This window comes from Lithobates pipiens, unplaced genomic scaffold (genome assembly GCF_037356315.1).
Source record: "Lithobates pipiens isolate NorthernLeopardFrog02 unplaced genomic scaffold, aLitPip1_a1.2 Scaffold_16, whole genome shotgun sequence".
NCBI classification, from domain to species: Eukaryota; Metazoa; Chordata; class Amphibia; order Anura; family Ranidae; genus Lithobates; species Lithobates pipiens.
In genome coordinates this window covers 555,315,346-555,337,132 of record NW_027507748.1, presented here as the reverse complement: position 1 = coordinate 555,337,132, position 21,787 = coordinate 555,315,346, and the positions used below count along the sequence as shown (strand labels likewise).

General features: G+C 41.3%; 1 protein-coding gene across 1 annotated transcript in view; it reads left to right on the top strand.

Moving 5' to 3' along the window:
* TAC3 (tachykinin precursor 3) overlaps window positions 1-21,787 on the top strand; it is a 135,446-nt gene that overhangs the window by 19,168 nt on the left and 94,491 nt on the right. Inside the window, exon 2 of the mRNA XM_077483557.1 lies at window positions 14,850-14,991. Coding sequence (XP_077339683.1) covers window positions 14,881-14,991 — 111 coding nt within the window. The 5' untranslated portion in view covers window positions 14,850-14,880. The remainder of the gene's footprint in view (window positions 1-14,849; window positions 14,992-21,787) is intronic.

Sequence of the window (21,787 nt, the reverse complement as noted above, 5' to 3'; positions counted from 1 at the left end):
CACTCATTATCACATATGTTAAAACAACCCACTTTAAAGCACCATATGCGCATTGATGTGTTGCAGTACCATTGTTTATAAATTATACCCTTATGCACCTCTGCAATGCCCCTGTGTGTGTTCCGTCGGAAAATAGGGTGCATACGTCTTTGGTTAATGATTTTTTTTTTCTCCTCCTCTCATCATTCAGGAAAGCATGCCTTAATGTGATTTGGGTTTTGCGACTCTTTGGCTGAAGAAATAGATCATTTGGCTCATCATATAAATATACCTCTTCTTTTCAAAGGATCTTTAATCCTACGTTAAAAGATATAGCAACAGATGTCACGTGACTTTAGATGAAAGGGCAGAACAGTCAGCTAGGGGATGCCCTTCAAAGCAATGATAAAAACCAGTGTGTAAGAAGTCTGGGATGATAGAGTTTCATTTTGACCAGGGTGCTTAGATTTTATTTTTATTACATATGCTTTAAAGAGAGTCTGTCAGGCTAGAAATACAGTAATTATTTCTGACTTGTTTTTGAATAAGCATTCTATCATTATCCTCCTTGCTACACTGATTGGCCCAGAACAAGCATGTGCATATTTGTTGTCCCAACTTAACACTTAACAACTTAACACTTGTTCGTCACTGTAATTATTTGAACTAAAAAAAAAAAAAAAAAAAAAAATGAAAGTATCTTTTTCCTAATCGATATACAGCTGTCACATGACCCAGCTCTTTCCCAGTCTGTCTGAAGAGAAACAGTGGCAGGAAAAGCTTCTAGTCCTAATTTAGAACTAGTTTAGTTCTAGTGGTAAAAACAAATTTATATCAATAAACTGTTTTAAATTGACATATACATATATATTTGAAACCAAACCTTTATTATTTTTTGGCAATAACATGGTGTGGGTGGATTTCTCCCGGTTACATGCTTCACATCCTTCCAGCCTGTGTATTAGAATAATGCCTTGTACACACGGTCAGACAATCCGTTGGATTTTTTTCTGACGGATTTTGCCCGAAACTGGTGTTGCATACACATGATCGGACAAGTGATGATCGCACAGTTGTCGGAAAATCTGATCGTTCGGAACGTGGTGACGTTCGTTGCGTACGACGGGACTATATAGAGGCTAGTAGCCAATGGCTTTGGTCTCGTAATTAGATCTGAGCATGCGTGGCACTTTGTCCGTCAGAAATTCTCTACAAACGATTGGAAAAAGTCAATTCGGATTTTCTTGTTGGAAAATTTTAGGTCTGATAGAGCCCACACACGATCGGATTTTCCAAAAATAAAATCCGATCTGACCTTTTCCGTCTGAATTTCCGACCATGTGTACAAGGCATAAGAGGGAGGTAAAGCCTCCATCATTCAAGATGCAATATCCCGCCCCCATTGTGTTTAGCTGGTTAGCAGGCATGGAGGAGGAAGGAGGGAGTGGGCTGTCATTTACCACTATGTATACACCCACATGTGTGACTCTATAGTCACATGGGCTGCTTGGATGTGATAGGGATCAGGGAGGAAATGCTCTGCGTAGAAACACACTGGAAACTGAGCATGTGCACTAGCACTAACAATGTTCTGCAAAATCCCTAGCTGAATTAGGGACATGTACAGAAGGGAGAGGTAGAGAACTGCAGGATCAACCAGGCTTTTTGCAGAACACAGAAAATGAGTGAGTGTGAACACCACATAATATAGCATTTATTGATAGTTTTTAATGACACTTTAAGTTGCTTGAATTATAAAAATTACATTTACTGATAAATTAATAATTTAATTTTTGTTGTTTTTTTTTTTCCATCTGAATCTCAGCACATGATGGCATGGTGCTGTTCATTTGCTCAATCCTGTGTAGGAGCATTGCACATTGTTTATGCCTTACTCTCCCATGTCATTGGAAATCTACACACAGCTAAATTGTTATTCATCAAATAAAGGTGTGTCATCACATTGGCCCTCACCGGTGCCCACATCTTTTGCCCAGCTTTTTGTAGGTTTGGCATCTTTGAACATCTCAAGGGAATTCCGTCATCTCAGCAACCAGCAAATGCCAGGATTATTGTACACAGAGCTGCACAATTATCTCTTTGCACAAAATCATCTCTGTGAACAGGGAAGTAAGAAGCCTTTTTTTGCAGAAACGACAGAGTGGGGGTGATTTACAAAAGCTGTGGGCCATCAGTAGAGGCGCATGGCGAGGCGCAACGCACATTTCTGTATTTACAAAATGGTAAGAGAGTGAATCCCCCATTTACTATAGCGATCTCAGCGCACAGGAGAATGCAATCTGTGCGCCACTATGGACATGGCGCATGGCATCTCCAATTCAATATTGACAGAAGATGGAGGTGCCAATATTATGGGGTGATGTGAGGAAGTTTAGTAACAACTGCCAAGTAACAAATATGCCCAAAATAGAATGAGAAAGTAACTTTTTTAGAGAAAGCCTGCTGTGCCTACAAGTATGTTTAGAACTGCTGAGATCAATGTAAGCGGCTCTTGCGCTCATTCACATGAGTTTGTTCACTGTGTGGCCAAAATCTTAGTAAATGTTAAGCAACGTACATGCAATTGCATGGGTTGAACGGGCGTACCTCTAAACTTGACATATTTCCTCTTTATGCTGATTCACCTATATGTATTTTTTTAATGATATTTGCACACAGCTCATGTTAGCATGTTACGTTGTGAATATGTGGCATGCACCTTGTTAAAATGATGTAAAAAGACTCTCGTTAAAATTATGTAAAAAGACTCTCGCTCCTCTAGCTCCTCCTAAAAGGGCATTTAACCTTCCTCCACTAATGCATATGATTTCCTTGGGCTAGCTTTTGCTTTTAAAGGGCAACTCCACACTCCATTTTCCAATGCTCTTGTCTCCCCCTCTAATGCATATGATTTCTTTCAGCTAACTTTTGCTTTTAAAGGGGAACTCCACACTCCATTCTCCAATGCCCTTGTCTTCCCCCTCTAACCCCTTGGATTTCCATAGGCTAACTTTTGCTTTTGCTTTTAAAGGGGAACTCTACACTCCACTCCATTCTCAAAAGGCTGGGAGCCGCCTTCACCAATACAAACCACATCCTTTTTCAGAGCATACAACAGGGCCAGCTAGGAAAGGGGCAAGAGGAGCGTTCACCCAACCCCCTCCTGAACATTACAAGGCCACATGCACTCAACATAGCTGGCTGCCTTTGGGTCATGTTGGGCTCAGCCCAATACCAACCACAAAGCACCTTGTACTCATTAGTTTAAAGGGGCTTTACACATTCCATAAAGCCCCCTGTCTGCAGCCCCCCACAACCCCAGCCTAGGGTTGTGTGGAAGAGCCCTTGTCCCCTGTCTATGGGAACGAGGTGGTTGACTTTTGGGGTACCCAAGCCCCTCCTGCCCCCAAGCATCCACCCCCTTTCATGGGCTGGCTTGCTGTGTGTTTGACTAGGGGTTTATTAGTATGTGGGAGGAGCACAATATTTGTTAGTTTAGGGTGGTATTTTTCACGTGGGGGTTCTCATTTTAAACCTTAACAGACCCAAATGGCCTTGTATGCATTGGGGGGCAGGCTATTTTTAGTTTTGGGTTAAAATCTTGCAGCTGCAATGTAGATTTGTACATCTTTGAAGTAGAATTTTTGGATACATGCTACAGATGAACCACTTTACAGGCAGAGTAAGCCCCAACCCCCCCCCCCCCCCCCCCCAAGTTACTAGCTTTTAAGCAATTTTGCATTTTTAAAGGCCCTTCGCCTTGTTTTGTTTTTGGGGTTGTCCAAATTGGTGACATTGATATGTCCCTCAGGGTGGGAACCGGGCCTTCATGCCCAATAACTAGAATATAAGCCAGCCAAATGGGGACTAGCAATAATACCAAGTCAGTTCCCATAGACTGCAATGGTATTTGTTGTATAACGTTTGCTCATGTTAGGCTCTTTCCTTGACTCCCAGGACTGGTGGGTGTTTGTCCCATCGGTAATTTTGTAGCATGCCAGATGATATGCTTCATTTTGGACGGGGGTGGCTTATTTTGTGCTAGCTGAATTTAGGTTGTTCTGGGCATGCTCAGGGACTTTGTTTTTTTTCTGTGGCTTTTGGTGGGTGAACAGCACAAACATTTTTCTGGGCATGCTCATAGGGTGTGTTTTTTGAGTTAGTAATTTAAGGACATCCTTAACAGGTGTACCCACTTTAAAGTAATGTCTCTACACTGTGTGAACTTTCATTTTGTGTGTTTCATGGACTGTGCATGTGTTTTCATTTGCGTCATTAGCACAGAAACCTATGTTATATAAAGCTTGCAGATAGCATTCTTTGCCTTGTCCTGAAAAGGTGTGTGTGCAAAAATTTCCTCAAAATTGTGGCTAATAAATGTTTAAATCCTTAAGAGACTGTCCATTTGTGGGTGCAGTCTTTTTAACTCTGTTAACTGTTCATTTCCTCTACATGTTTTTTTTTTTTGCTTTCCAAGTCCTGTTTTGTTGACAAATAAAATTTGTAGAAAATTGTTATGTCTTATGTGTTTTGTTAATAATTAGTTTTGCAGATGCATGCTCAATAGAAGTAATGCATTTTACACCCCCCCCCCCCCCCCCACAAATAATTTTCATGCAACAGATTTTCCAGCTGCAGTTTAACTCGGCTGATTGGCATGGCAAAACTAAAAAAGGTGTGATTTGTCTAAAAGCTACTTTCCTGGTGCCTTCATGGTGCATATGCATGGATTGTGCGTATGCTGCCATGGATAGGCACAAGGAAAGGAAAATTACAGAGAGATAAGTATTACATTTTCTCAGTACTCAAGTACCCCTGACAGGACATGTTTTGGGAATTTATCTTAGCTAAAATAGCTGTGCAAAATACCAAGTCAATGGCTGTGATTTAAAGCACCTGTGCAAGATAAAGGGAAACCTGCAAACATGGCCTGTTGGGGGTACTTGAGGACAGGTACAGAAAACCACTGATTTAGAGCACTGAGCTAAAGTGTTAGATCCCTGCTTGTCTTTTTTTAGGCTGAGCTTTGTGTCCCATTTCTAAAAATTGGCTTCACTTCCTGTCACATAGCCAAACAGGAAGTGAGGGTAAAACCCTACCAATGTCTTTCCTTGGGGACACACAGGTCAATCTAACTAGTGTCCCCATTAGGCAAATTGCACTCTAGCACTTTGTTGTGTACACCCCAAATTATTAGGTATTTTGGGGTTTATTAAAGGCAAATCCACGCTGCAATACAAGTGTTTTCCTTTCATGTTCCCCTCAGATCTCAAGCAACTGCACTTCCAAGTGCACTTGTAGTGCAAAGTAAATAAAGCCCAATGTCCAAGATACCTAATAATTTGGGGTGTACATAGCAAACTGCTAGAGTGCAATTTACCTAATGGGGAAACTATTTAGATTGACCTGTGTGTCCCCAAGGAAAGATATTGGTAGTGTTTTACCCTCACTTCCTGTTTGGCTATGTGACAGGAAGTGAATCAATTTGAAGGAGAAACTGGCAAAATTTGGGAGGTGTCTTCACCCAGCAGGGGTGCAGCCACCCACAAAAAGTGACAAGACTTTAAATCTCTCTGCACTCTATCCCCAAGCAGGAAAAAAAGCAAGGATTTCATTTAGTTTAACTTTGCAAAGACACATTCCTAAGTTGAACTGTGATGCATGTCAATGGCCCATTTAGGCCTTGTTTAATAGAAAACACCAGTTGCCTTTCACGTTAAACATTTGTTAGTCCAGTCCTGGAAATCTGCATCTGCTTTACTATTAAACCCCCCCCCCCCCCCGGCGGTATTCCCAAGTCTGGCTCGGGGTTGAAGTTTTACACCAAAAGCGGTAACCCCGAGCCAGACTCGGGATCGCATCGCTGAATCCAGGAGGAGGTTTACTTACCTTCTCCCCTGGATCCAGCGATGTCCCCCCGCTGTACGAGCGGCTCGTCCTCCACTCGATTCATCATGGAGCTGATCTCCGTTCCCTGTGAGTGTTGCAACGCACAGGGACGGAGATCGGCGCCAAATTCAAAAAGTAAAACACACAGTATACATACAGTATAATGTAATCTTACAGATTACATTGCTGTATGTAATAATTTCACATCCCCTTTGTCCCTAGTGTTCTGCCCAGTGTCCTGCATGCAGTTTTATATTATAAAAACTGTTCTTTATGCCTGGAAGCTGGAGATTGTCCATAGCAACCAAAACTGTAACTTTACATCAAAAATGATTTTAGACCAGCTAGAAAACAGCGATAATAAATTGTAATCACTCGCAGAATTGAGTGGTAGTGATTTGTAGGGAGATCCGTCATCAAATATTGAAAAGTAATGACAGTGACAATTCTGCAACTGAGCAAATTTCAGTGTTTTTTTATTTGATTACATTATTGAATAATTTTTATTATTGTTATATTATTATTTGGTATAATTATTTCTAGTTATTTATTATATTATAATTTATGATTTCATTTTTCATACTTTATCATACGCGGGATGTCTGCTAGACTCTGGTTTGGACAGATTTAAGTGAGTTATTCCTAAGAATTACAGGACTACAATATAAAACGCCAAATTTTCATACAAAATAATTGTACCGCTTTTAGCACCTAAAATCCAAAATAATCCTACCGCCAGGGAGGTTAATTCCCATAAAAATTGGGTTCCTGCAGCTATATGCATCTAGATGCATGACCGCTGTGTATGTGATATGCGCAACTGTTGTGTGCATGAAGGTATGTACCCGTGTCGCATATCTGGTTCCTGGAAGTGTTGGTGTTTCATCAGATCAAGCAACCTGTCAAAATGTGTAACGGAAGTGACATTTTGTTGCCACCATCTTGCTACACCCCGCACTCCTCCACAGTAAGGATACACTGAGAGAGGGGTAAGCGGACATCTTGTTACACCCACCGGAGTTTTGCATTTTGCACTTTTATTTTTACAAGTAAACTGACTTTATATAGGGAAATACAGTACTTAGAACTCCGTCTGACTATTTAGATGTTAAATTTTAAAAGCAGCAAATTTTTGTCCGATTAGCAAACCTGCTTGCTGCTGCTTTTAAAATTCAACATCTAAACAGTCAGACGCAGTTCTAAGTACTGTATTTTCCTATATATAAACTCAGTTTATATATAGGGGTTGTAACAAGATATCCACTTGTCCCCTTCTCAGTGTATCCTTCTATGGAGGAGGGCGGGTTGTAGCAAGATGGCGGAAACGAAACGTCACTTCCATTACACATTCTGACGGGTCGCCTAATCTGACGAAACAGTGGCCAGCACACGGGAATGACATCACGCCCCTCCAGGAAGTTGCTTGTACTTCTGCTAATTTCTTCCCACCACCATGCCCCGCTCACTGCTCTCTGAGGAAGAAATGATCCTTATTTGCAAATAAAGATAATTTTTTTGTTATTTTTACATGGGGTGGTGTTTATGTGGGTCATGTGTGTATGTCTAAATGATTTGGCCTCAAAATACACACCTACTTCCTGTGTACAGATTCACTCCCGGGCCAATGTATATTGCTTCCTGCTTCAGTGTGTGTGTGTGTGTGTGTGTGTGTGTGTGTGTGTGTGTATATATATATATATATATATATATATATATATATATATATATATATATATATATATATAAATAAATGTAGGCTCTTGTGTCCACCAGCAGAGAGAAGTTGAGTAGATGCCACACTCCCAATTCTGGAGGCATAATAATGGTCTAGCACAAGGGTCTTCAAGCTATGGCCCTCCAGTTGTTCAGGAACTACAATTCCCATCGTACCTAGTCATGTCTGTGAATATCAGAGTTTTACAATGCCTCATGAGATGTGTAGTTCCGCAACAGCTGGAGAGCCGAAGTTTGAAGATTCCTGATTACTCTACTCTAGCATGTCTTGAAAAAAGGTGTTTTTTCTTTTTTCAATTCTGATTTTATTTTTAATTATTATAAAGTATTACACATGATTAAACAATTTCAAACATATATATTACTTACATACATAATAATCACATTTATTATTTTATTTCCTCTTTTCCCCCCTCCCAAACATATCTTGAATATTTTAACATATAAAAAAGAAAGAGAAGAAAAAGAAAAAAAAGAAAAAAAAAAGGAAAAAATACACATCCAACCCCTCCCCCCCCATTTCTCTCTCCCTTCCCTCTCTCCTCTCCCCTCCCCTCTGCGAAATCTTTCCTTCCCTTTCTTCCCTGAATTTTTTACCAATTTCCTATGCTGTCTCCAGGGAGTCCAAACCAGGAGGCACCTTTCATACGTATCTAATTCTTGTGCTAAAAGTATCTCCATTCTCTCTATGTTATCCATTTCTAGGGCCCATTCGTTTATCGAAGGAGACTGAGTTGATCGCCAGTACCGCGGTATCACAGTTCTTGCTGCCGTCAACCAGTATCCGAGAAGATTCTTTTTAATGTTTTTATATGTTCTTGGTAACATAGAGAGAAGGGTGATTTGTGGTGTGTTTGGGATTACCTCCCCAGTAACTATTGTGTATAATTGCATAATCTTTTCCCAAAAACCAAAAATTAGGGGACATTCCCACCAAATATGAAGCAATGAGCCCTTGTCTGTATGGCACCGCCAATATATATCTGATTTTTCTGGGTATATACGATGGAGTGTCACTGGGCTCCAGTACCATCTTGAGAGCAACTTGTAGTTCGTCTCTTGTGCTTTAATTGACGGTGATAAACAGTGAGAAAAATTAAATGCCTTCTCCCATTCCCGAACCTCAATTTGAGCATTGATCTCATTAACCCATTTATTTATATATTCCGAGGGCTCCGGGTGATTTTTAATAATAAACATCTTATATAGTACTGATATAACATGTTTTGGTTTTTGATCTTGTGTCAGGAGAGTTTCAAGTTGTGTTAAATCTCTACCCAGAGACTTACTTGAATGAATTGTACACCAAAATGACAGTAACTGCCAAAATTCCAACATTTGCATAGATGATGGTCGCTGTGTAGGGAATAGATTTAATAAGGACGGAATTGTCCCCTGGCATAAAATATTGCTCAGTCTATAATGGGATTCCCTATTCCATATAAGAAAACTTGTCCTATTTAATGCCGGTGGAGAAAAGGGGTTGCCAAATAAAGGTGTCATAGGTCCTTCATAGGAGGAAAGTTCCAATTTTATAGCTGTTTTACCCCATATATTCAACACATGGGATGTGAGAGAGGGCATAGTCTCTAACAACTCTCAATTTAAATTACTACCAGACAAATCTAACCATGGAAACACCTTTAAATCTAGTTGATTCAACCCTTGTTCTATTTTTACCCATTGTTTAGTTTCCGAACAATAGAACCAATCTACCAATCTAGTCAAAACAGCCGAGACGTAATAATAATACAAGTCAGGTGCACCCGCACCTCCTTTCGTTTTTGGTAATGATAATAATTTCCTTTGTAGTCTTGGTTTTTTATGGCCCCAAATAAATTTTGTAAAAGCCGATTGTAAAGTGGAAAAAAATGATCTAGGGACACAAACTGGGATAGTTTGAAAAAAATACAAGAACCGCGGTATTATATCCATTTTTAATATATTAATCCTCCCAAACCATGAATGTTGCTTAACATCATATTTTTTTAGATCTTGTAAAGTACGTTGCAGGAGAGGAACATAATTCATTGAATATAGATGAATTGGGTCCGGGGGGATTTTAACACCTAAATATTTTAAAGCTGCAGAGCAAATCCTAAACGTAAAATTAGCTCTCAGCATTGCAACCTGTTCGGGTACAAGCGACACATTAAGGATTTCTGATTTTGATACGTTTACTTTAAAGTTGCTCAGTTTCCCAAACCGCTGGAATTCAGATAGTATAGAGGGAATTGCAATGTGTGGATTAGTGATATAAAGTAATAGATCATCAGCAAACAAAGCCAGTTTTATTTCCCTTTGTTTTATCTGTATACCAGTAATGGAAGAGTTCCGTCTAATAGCCGTCGCTAAGTATTCCATTACTATAACATAAAGCAAAGGGGATAACGGGCATCCCTGACGGGTACCATTTTGTATATTAAAACTTGTTGTCAATGAGCCATTCATTTTTATTCTAGCTACCGGTTTAGTGTATAGTGCCATGATCTTATGGAGTATATTTGACCCTAGTCCTATTTGCATTAAAGAATATTTAAGGAAGAGCCATCCCACCCGGTCAAATGCCTTTTCCGCATCGACTGAAAGAAGGCATACTGGTATTTTAGCCCTTTGTGCATAATTCATTAATAAAAAAGTTTTAATCGTGTTATCACGTGCTTCTCTACTTTGAACGAATCCTACCTGATCCGTATGGACTAAGCTTGGAAGAAATGGTTGAAGACGAAGCGCAATCAGTTTAGCATATATCTTTAAATCTATCCCAATCAACGATATAGGTCGATAACTAGAGCAGAGTGTTAAATCCTTTTCTGGTTTAGGAATTAAAGTGATATGGGATTCCAAAGTCTGTGTTGGAAATTGGTTGGTAGAAGAAATAGAATTAAACATTAAGCATAAACGGGGCTATATGTTCTTTAAAAGTCTTATAAAATTTTGATGTAAACCCGTCTGGACCTGGACTCTTATTTGTTGGAGTATTGGCAATCACTTCTAGTAGTTCTTCAAGCGAAAATGGAGAATCCAAAGATTCCCTAGTAACACTATCTATTGTCGGAATAGCATTTTCCCGCACATATTCTCCAATAATATTATCTCCATCTCCTTTATCCTCCAATAATGATGATGGAGTCAAGTTATAAAGGGCTGAAAAATATTCCCTAAAGGTTTGTTGAAGCTCATGTGGATCCGATGTCAGTTCTCCTGATGATTTTTTTATACTTGGTATAAAAGTCTGTGATTGACATGGGTGTAATATATCAGCCAACATTTTCCCACACTTATTCTCGAATCTTTATCTTCCCACTGCACGTCTTTGTTGATATGAACTCTGGGATGATTTAAATAACTGTAATAAAGATATCCTTGTAGAGAGAATATTGGCTGATATATCTGGAGAACAGTGGGCTTTATGTCGAATTTCCAAGGAATGGAGTTTTGATAACGTATTTTCGATAATTTTTGATTTATCTTTTTTAAGACGAGAACCGTGTTGGATGAACACCCATCGTACTACTGCCTTTAAGGCCTCCCATTTTAAGTGTAAGGCAGTTTCATCCTGTTCAAGATCAGAAATAAAGTTATCAATCGCCTCCGCAATTGCTTTATGACAGATTGGGTCTAGCATAAGTGTGTCATTCAGATGCCATGACCAATTTGTACCCTGAATCTGGGGGGGGGGGGGGGGGGGGTGATATTGTTAAGAATACTGGTGAATGGCCGGACCAAATGAATGATCCGATTTCTATAGAAGGGTTCCATTCCAACACCTTAGGACCAGTTAAAAAAAAATCTATTCTGCTATATGTTTTATGTACTAAAGAAAAATATGTATAATTGCGATCTTTAGGGTTTAGGGTCCGCCATAGGTCTATCAACCTATGTTTAAAAAGTTTGTTTTTAAGTGCCCTCAAACGAGAATATGAAATATTTGATCGTTGAGCTGACGTATCTAATGTAGGGTCCAAAGCTAGGTTAAAATCTCCTCCCACGATAACCGTACCTTCTGCGAAGTCCGCTAAGAGGCCAAGATAACACACAATTGTCGTAGTTTGATCATAATTTGGAATATAAAAGTTTGCAATTGTGAAGATTTTATCCCACAAAAAAAGGTGTTTTTTCACGTGCCTTGTATAATGCCCAAGAAATATCGTTTGGAAAATACCAGTGGGTCACCGCACATCTGCATTCTAAATTTGGCACTTAAGATGCTCATGCACTATGCAATCTGATTGGTCAATCTCTGTACAACTCAATATTCAGGTAAAATAGGTAATAGGAAGACGCCCTTTAACAATTAGTTTAAATTATAGGAAATCAAACAGGCTCTTGCACTTAATTTAATTTATTTAAGATCTAACTGATTGCAGTGTATGGTCACTTTTAAAGATCAAGATCTGAAAATATTAATTTATAAACACTTAGAAACACTTAAAAACTAAAAACTAAAAGAAACAAATAAAAACTTTAGAAACACTTCTCTGTTCTTTGTAATTTATTAAAAGATTTGGGTAAAATAAAAAAAATTATTTCAAATATATATTAGAAGTGATAGGAATGAGATTAGCACCAAAAGGGTTAATTAACTGGTAACACCTACTAATTGCCTAACAAGACACATCCAATGAGATGAAATTAACCAATTTTATTGGGCGAGTGCTATTATCAATGAGAAAACCGCAGTTACCCTAACGACAGTTGCAGGTTACATATGTGGGTATTTCTTATCGCTATTTGCACTTCAATGTGTGCTGGTTCGCACATTCGATTAAGGACTTTTCCGACGCACCAATAAATGTATGAACTGGTGCAAAGACTTCTTAGTAAATCACCCCACTGTGTGTGTGTGTGTGTGTGTGTGTATATATTTATATATATGTATATATAAATATGGCAAGGGGACATGTTTACTGTCTTGGGGGGTCTGATCGAAGAAGATAGCCAGTGAGGTTTTGGGGATGATTTAAAGTGTCAGTGACCACCATTAAAGGGGAAGAAGGTGGAGGAAGTTTAAAATGCCACTGACCACCAATGATGAGGGTTTTAAAATTCCACTAATCTCCAGTGATTGTGGGATTGTTTTTGAGAGATTTTTAAATTGCCAGTGATTACCAATAACTGTGTTAATCATGGCATCTAACCATTGCATGCAATGCAATTTCAACCTTTCAACCTTGTCATCCTGTTAACTTTCCTTCACCAAGACTTACACTTGGCTTCAGTGGGTAATTTTTAAAAGCTTAATTTATTTTTTAACTACCGCAATACCAGAATGCTTTCTCATTTACAACAAAATGTGGCAAAAAAATGGGGTCACCTTGGGGTGTCCAGTTTACAGTTTATTTTTGAGATGTTCATACTGTCCTTGGATATTCATTTGATGTTATATAATAGAAAGTCAGGGAAACTTTTTTTTTTTAACTTTCCTCCTTTAAATAGGTAAAAACTAAAAAACACAATGGTTTTTAAATACAACAAAAATAAAGTTCTGTATGTCTAAAAAATGATATAAAACTCAGTTGGGTCTAGCATTGCATGACCGAGTAATTATCAGTCAGACAACACTGAAAACTGCAGAAACGGCCTGGGTAGGAAGGAGCTGTAAGATACTGCTTCTGAAACGGTCAAGCAAAATCTGACGCACTAGATGATAGTGTGATGTTCTGCCTCTAGAAAGTACACCAAAAAATCCATAGAAATCCTTAGGTATAGATCTGTAGATGGGGCCAGGGACCAAGATACCCAACTGGAAGAAATAACACACACAATCCAGGAAGATGTATAGATTATTGTAAATTGTATAGAAGTAAATGCAGTTAGTTGTTTCAGGCACTAGTATCCAAGTAACATACTGTGGGTGTTCATATAGTTGTAAGGGAACAATCATTAATGGCACAGTGTTGCAGTGAGAGTACCCTCAGAAAGGCACAGTATTGCAACAGCAGATTATTTGGCAATGGCTCAAATAAGTCAGGCAACATGGAAGGTTGGAAACCATAGTTTGCCATAAACGGGGACAATCGGGGACAAAGCAGAATATTGTGAGCAAACTTCGCACATGGTAAGAGGTCTGACCAGTTGTTATGACGGTCAGAAATATAGCAAAGTAGGAACTGCTCCAAGGACTGATTGGCTCGTTCTGTGGCCCCATTAGACTGCGGGTGATATGCAGAGGTGAAAGCAAGCTGAATTCCCAACTGTGCACAAAAGGCTCGCCAGAACCGTGACACAAACTGACTACCTGTGTCTCCGAGGTGATCACCTTGGGTAGCCCATGTAAGTGAAAGATCTCCCAAGCGAAAATAGAAGCCAGTTCCTTAGAAGTGGCCAACTTCTTAAGTGGAATACAATGGGACATTTTTGAGAAACGGTAAACCACCGTAAAGGATAACTGTGTTGCCCTGGGAGTTGGGTAACTCCACAATGAAATCCATAGACAGGTGGGTCCAGGGCCTCTTTCCACTGGGTATGGGTTGTAGGAGGCCCAGTGGAAGATGTCGTGGAGTCTCACTCTGAGCACACATTGGCCCGATGTTGCATCCACCTAGGTGAGTATGATTCTAAAATAAAATTTAAAAAAAAACATACTTCTCTTTGAAGGCAAAGGACAGGTTCATTTTCAGGGTAATGTTAGGGGGGAATAAAATACAATTTCTACATCTCCTCTATAAGAGAGCATATAGGTCCACTTGAATACACCTGTGTTTCTATGAAAAAAAGTTTAAAACAGTGACTTGGTGGTTAGCATTTCTGCTCTACCGTAATAAGGTCTTTGGTTTAAATGACAACCAGAAACATCTACCTGCGGGAAGTTTGCCTGTTCTGCCTGTGCTTGTGTGGGTTTTCTTTTGGTTTCATTCTACACACCAAAGAATTGCGGGTAGGTCAATTGACTCCTGTCTAAATTGGCCATAGTATATGTATGTATAGAGTGAGATACGGACCTTTAGATTGTATCATCCATGAGGGCAGGGCCTGGAAATGCACAATATGTAAAAGCGTTCGCTGTGTAAATTGTTCGTTCTTTAAAAATAACTATAATAAATAAAACATTACTTATTAGTGGTTTTTAAGAGCACATCTGAGAAACCCTGGAGTAAATCTTGTAACATCTTTACAGGGCATATCACAGTGGATAAACATGTAGTTGTGTTTGTGGAAGATTTTATTTATGTTTTAGTGTTTCAGCTTTATAGCCGATTACTGTTTGCTTGAATAAGAATGTTTTTGGCTTCTGTTTCCATCAGGTGAAGCAAGAAATTAAGAGGCATCGAGAAAATGAGGAACACTGCAGTCGGTCTGGCAATTCTTTTCCTCATGGCAGTCCAGTCATGTCATGGAGGTTGTACAGAGCCACAAGACACACAGGGCTCAGGTGTTCAGTATAAGGTAGGACACAAGGTGATCATAAGATGCAATGAAGCCAGAAAAACGTTTCCCGGTCTACTGCATGTGATATCATACAATGCACAGTAAAGTACAATAAAAATCAGGCCATTTATGTGATTGAGAATAATTCAATTTAGTGCAACACCACAAATAATCATTTCTATGAAGCATTACAGCCTACTAAAGTACCAGAAAACAGCACCTCATTTTAAAATAACAGCTTTAGTGGAATCATGAAACTTGGGGATTTGAATAGGCAATTGGTCAGTCTAATAAATGGCTGCCAACACTGTTTATTTGATCTTTAAAATACAGATACTTCTCATTTACCGACTTACCTATTTAATGACCACTTAGACTTACGACCAGTTCTCCCCACCCGAACGACGCGCAATACATCATTGTATTGTACAGTACAGACTTTTCTTTTGTGTTCTGTACTTATGCAAATTAAAACAATGTTATTGAGCTGAAGTTTTGTGTTTAGACCTTTTTATCACAATACAGTACAGTAGTTAAGAATGCTTAAAATATTGATCACTTGTATCTCCTCTTTTTAACAACCAATTAATTTAACGACCTAGTTGTTTGAACAGGACCTGGTCATTAAGTGAGGAGTACCTGTAGATGATGCCACAAATAGCCCTGGAAACAAAATAAAGGAAAAGATTTGGGATCATCATAAAAACATTTTCAGCAGTATTTAATAGGGGACTACAAAACATAATGGCCCATTCACTCTATTTAGATTTGTTGCAGTGTGTTAACTGCACACCATTGGCAGGTTGCATCGCAATGGGGTTGATTTACTAAAAACAACTCCACTTTGCACTGCAAGTGCACTTGGAAGTGCAGTCGCTTTAGATCTGAAGAGAAGATCTGAAATTAGGGGAAGCTCTGCTGATTTTGTCATCCAATCATGTACAAGCAAAAATGCTGTTTTTTATTTTTCTTGCATGTCCCCCTCAGACCTACAGCGACTGCACTTCCAAGTGCACTTGCAGTGCAAAGTGGATTTGCCTTTAGTAAATAAACCCCATAATGTTCATTGTGTTAAGGCAGCCAATTCATTTGTAATTGACTGCCTAATGCACCACTAGTAACACATGAATCATTTCCTATGGAACATAGCACTACAATGCATGGCAAAGTGTTACTATGCATTCATACCTCCCAACATTTTGAGATGGGAATGAGGGACACCTACCAGCAAACATATGTAAGCATAGGACACACCGCCTGTCACACCTCCTTAACCACTTGGGATCCGCTTTTGCCAAATGACGGCATTAGCGCGGATCTACTTTTCCGGGACTACGTCTATTGACGTGGTCCCGGGTACGAGCGGCCTGCGCGCGCCCTGAGGGGCGCGCGCGGCGCGCTCTGTGATCGGCGAGTCCGTGAGACTCGCCTGATCACCGATCCGTGCAAGGGGTCGATCCCGACCCCTTATCACGTGATCAGCTGTCAGCCAATGACAGCTGATCATGTGATAGAACGGAGCCGGTAATCGGCTATTATTCCTCCTCGCGCTGACAGCGCGAGGAGAGAAAAAAAAAGCCGATCACCGGCGGCCGTGATCGGGACATCAGTCCCGATCACGGCCAGCAATACAGCTGACCACCTGCCCCCTGCCAGTGCCCACCTGCCCACCGCAGTGCCATCCTGAATAAAAGTAAGTGCCCCCCAGCAGTGCCACCCAGCAGTGCCCATAGTGCCCACAGTGCCACCCACAGTGCCACCCACAGTGCCACCCACAGTGCCATCCAGCAGTGCCACCAACAGTGCCACCCACAGTGCCCACAATGTGCCTCAAAGGTGCTGCACCCCAGTGCCGCCCATCAGTGCCCAGCAGTGCCGCCCATCAGTGCCCAGCAGTGCCGCCCATCAGTGCCCAGCAGTGCCACCTATCAGAGCCACCTATCAGTGCCACCTATCAGTGCCCATCAGTCCCATCTATCAGTGGTACCTATCAGTGCCCATCCGTGCCACCCATCCGTGCCACTTATCCGTGCCACCCATCCATGCCATCTTATCTGTGCCCATCTTTGCCCATCGGTGCCGCCTTATCTGTGCCTATTAGTGCCGCCTTAACTATGCCTATCAGTGCCCACCAGTGCAGCCTATCAGTGCCCACCAATGCAGCCTATCAGTGCCCACCAATGCAGCCCATCAGTGCCCACCAATGCAGCCATCAGTGCCGCCTAATCAGCGCACTTCAATGAAGGAGAAAAATGACCCGTTTGCAAAATTTTATAACAAACTATTAAAACATGATTTATTTATTTATTTTTTTTGCATCTTTTTTTGTTTGTTTAGCAAAAAATAAAACTCCGAGCTGTAACTAAATACCACCAAAAGAAAGCTCTATTTGTGGGAAAAAAATGATAAAAATTTCATTTGGGTACAGTGTTGTATGCCCGCGCAATTGTCATTCAAAGTGCATCAGCGCTGAAAGCTGAAAATTGGTCTGGGACTGAGGGGGGTTTAAGTGCCCAGTAAGCAAGTGGTTAAAGGAGAATTAACCAAAAAAAAGTTAATTAAACTGGCTTTTAACATTTTAAAAATGCAGCAATTTAGAATTTGGTCTAGCACTGGGAAACACTTTTTGAAAGATAAAAATGCATTATATATACAACTATATAGATCAGACCAAAATGAGGGACAAATGAGGAAGAAAGAGGGACAGAGGGACATTGATCCAAATCAGGGACAGTCCCTCGAAATCAGGGATAGTTGGGCATTGCAGTGTGCTCCACACATAGGTGCAGATTGCAGTAGGAAGGTGCATTAAGGTGCCATTTAGAATGAATACCACCACATCACACCAACATGCATAAAACATGTTAGCGCAGCATGCTGGTGTGAATGAATCCTAAAGTCACCATTCCTTAGCCAAATATGAAATATTCAACCTATAAACAAAATCTGTGCAAAAAACACTGCTCCAGTCTGTCCCCAGTAACCCAAATATACCCCTACTAGGCACCGCCATCTTGTCTCTTACATAGCATAGAGAAGGTGACACCAGACTGCCCATCACAACCAATGCACCAAAGGAACATAAGTCTATCTTATGATCCTCATATAGTTGTCTGCATACATCAGGGAAAGCGGTAAGAGATGAAGATGAGGACTGAGCTGTTGACATTTACAAAAAGTCAAAATTTGCATATCTGTAACAGAGCTATTTAACCACTTGCTTACTGGGCACTTACTGGGCACTTAAACCCCCCTCAGTCCCAGACCAATTTTCAGCTTTCAGCGCTGATGCACTTTGAATGACAATTGCGCGGGCATACAACACTGTACCCAAATGAAATTTTTATCATTTTTTTCCCACAAATAGAGCTTTCTTTTGGTGGTATTTAGTTACAGCTCGGAGTTTTATTTTTTGCTAAACAAACAAAAAAAGATGCAAAAAAAATAAATAAAAAATCAGGTTTTAATAGTTTGTTATAAAATTTTGCAAACGGGTCATTTTTCTCCTTCATTGAAGTGCGCTGATTAGGCGGCACTGATGGCTGCATTGGTGGGCACTGATGGGCTGCATTGGTGGGCACTGATAGGCTGCATTGGTGGGCACTGATAGGCTGCACTGGTGGGCACTGATAGGCATAGTTAAGGTGGCACTAATAGGCACAGATAAGGCGGCACCGATGGGCACAGATAAGGCGGCACTGATGGGCAAAGATGGGCACAGATAAGATGGCATGGATGGGTGGCACGAATAAGTGGCACGGATGGGTGGCACGGATGGGCACTGATAGGTACCACTGATAGATGGGACTGATGGGCACTGATAGGTGGCACTGATAGGTGGCTCTGATAGGTGGCACTGCTGGGCACTGATGGGCGGCACTGCTGGGCACTGATGGGCGGCACTGCTGGGCACTGATGGGCGGCACTGGGGTGCAGCACCTTTGAGGCACATTGTGGGCACTGTGGGTGGCACTGTTGGTGGCACTGCTGGATGGCACTGTGGGTGGCACTGTGGGTGGCACTGTGGGCACTATGGGCACTGCTGGGTGGCACTGATGGGGGGCACTTACTTTTATTCAGGATGGCACTGCGGTGGGCAGGTGGGCACTGGCAGGGGGCAGGTGGTCAGCTGTATTGCTGGCCGTGATCGGGACTGATGTCCCGATCACGGCCGCCGGTGATCGGCTTTTTTTTTCTCTCATCGCGCTGTCAGCGCGAGGAGGAATAATAGCCGATTACCGGCTCCGTTCTATCACATGATCAGCTGTCATTGGCTGACAGCTGATCACGTGATAAGGGGTCGGGATCGACCCCTTACACGGATCGGTGATCAGGCGAGTCTCACGGACTCGCCGATCACAGAGCACGCCGCGCGCGCCCCTCAGGGCGCGCGCAGGCCGCTCGTACCCGGGACCGCGTCAATAGACGTAGTCCCGGAAAAGTAGATCCGCGCTAATGCCGTCATTTGGCAATAGCGCGGATCCCAAGTGGTTAAGAGTGAAGCAAATCATCAATTGGAGAGATATACCTTCACTTCCTGTCCCATAGCCAAAAAAGGTTAGTGAGAGGAAATCCCCCCCCCCCCCATCCATCATAACTAGTGTCCCCATTGGAAGATTTCCCCTCTATTACCTTTCTGGGGACAACCCAAAATTTGGAATTTTCTTTTACCTTCACTTTCAATGATGATGGAAAACAGGCAAATGGAGAGGGAGAATCTCCCTAACATGGGCACAGACAGCCATAACAATGTCACCTGTATTCTAGTCCATCTTTGCTCTGTCCAAAACGAAAAAAAAAAAAAATTGTGTGGAGGGTGCCTGGGGTAGTGGAGGGATCAGGCGAACAGATGGATTTTTGTCTGGAAGTCTGGAGAGCAAAAAACCTTCCTTGCAGTGGGGCTGCCCATGTACTGCAAGGAAGGATTTTTGCTTCCTTGCAGTGAATAATATTCAGACGGTATATGAGGTATGCTCAACCGCTGTCAGCTGAGTGAAAACATGTGCCGATAGCTTGTTCCACTCGTGTACACACGGGCGGATTGTCTGTCCAACTTAGTCCGCTGAACCGTGTTTCAGCGGACAATCCGCTCGTGTGTGGGCTTCAGCGGACTTTTTCAGCGGACTGTCTGACGAACAAAGTCTTACGGAATTTCCGAAATTTTGTCCGTTCAAACTTGGTTTTGTCCGTCCAAACTTGGTTTCAGCGGACAGTCCGCTCGTGTGTAGGCAAGTTGGACGAACTAAGTATGGCGCATGCTCAGAAAGGATTTACACGGCCGAAGGTTGCATTGCAGTGTATAGGACGTCGTTTTTCTAGTCCCGTCGTACGTGCTGTACACGTCATCGCGCAAGCTTTCAGCGGACTGTCTGCTTATCGTGTGTGGTCAAGTCCGTTCATGCAAATTTTGAACGGACTGTCTGTCGGATTGTCTGACGAACTTAGTTGGGCAGACAATCCGCCCGTGTGTACGCGGCCTTAGATGTATTTGCAGTCAGATTGCATTCTATTGCATGCTTTGACATATTTTTGTATCTATTGTCTCTTGGAGAAAATTGTGCTTTAAAGGGAGTGTATTGAGGTTTGTATGCATTTTTCTTTCTTTGCTTATTACCATCGGGGCTAAAAGATAACAAATAGCTTAATTTCCACCAGGTACATATGAAACATTATTTATTTTGTATTTGCATCATCAGCCAGTAGGTGGAGCTCTCAGCTCTATTTTCACCATCTACCTGTCGATTATTAGCTGCTCAGTAGTAAAATGTCTGTAGTTAAGAGCTCAGTAGCTTAAAGCATAAGTTCACCTTTTAACAAAAAATAATAAATGCATATTTTTTGCAGGTTTTAGGAGCCTGGAAAGCAGGTCTTCTGCAGACTGTCAGTGTAAGCTCTCTGCCCATACATCATACAGGCAGGCAGCTTTACAATGACAGGAAGAATCAACAAACTATCATAGCGCTCAACAGCACCATGGTAGTTCTTTGAGAACTGCAAGCACATTTTCACAGCTCTTACTGTGAAGAAACCTTTCCATATTTGGAGAAGAAAACTTTTTTTCCTCTAGATGTTAAGAGTGTCCCCTTGTCCTCTGTGATGACCTTAAAGTGAATAACTCAACACCAAATTCACTATATGGACCCCTTATGTATTTATACATATTAATCTTCCCCCTCCCCTAATCTCTTCTTCTCAAGAGGGAATAGATTCAGTTCCTCTATTCTTTCCTCATAGCTGAGCTCCTCCCTGCCTCTTATTAGTTTGGTTGCCCTTCTTTGCACTTTCCCCAATGCCCCGATATCCTTTTTGGAGAACTGGTGTCCAAAACTGAACTGCATATTCCAGATGAGGTCTTACTAATGATTTGTACGGGGGCAAACTTATCTCTCTCTCTCTCTCTCTCTGGAGTCTATACCTCTCTTATGACAAGAAAGGACTTTGCTTTGAAAACCACAGCTTGGTATTGCATGCTATTATTGAGCTTATGATCTACCAAAACCCCCAGATCCTTCTCCACCATTGATTCCCCCAGTTGTACTCCCCCTAGTATGTATGATGCATGCATAGTCTTAGCCCCCAAGTGCATAACTTGGGTGTAACATATAACATGTTACAAAAGGTGAACTTATCCTTTAAATTCCAAATTTCACATACAAAATGAATGAGTCGGAGGGTTGACTCATGCCCCACCCCCTCTTCATGCTTTGTTCAGTCAGTACTTTTATGGAGTTTTAATTAAAAAGTCTAAGCCCTTCTACACACGGTTGGAAAATGTCAGATCGGACCGTATTGGATAATCCGACCGTGTGCGGGC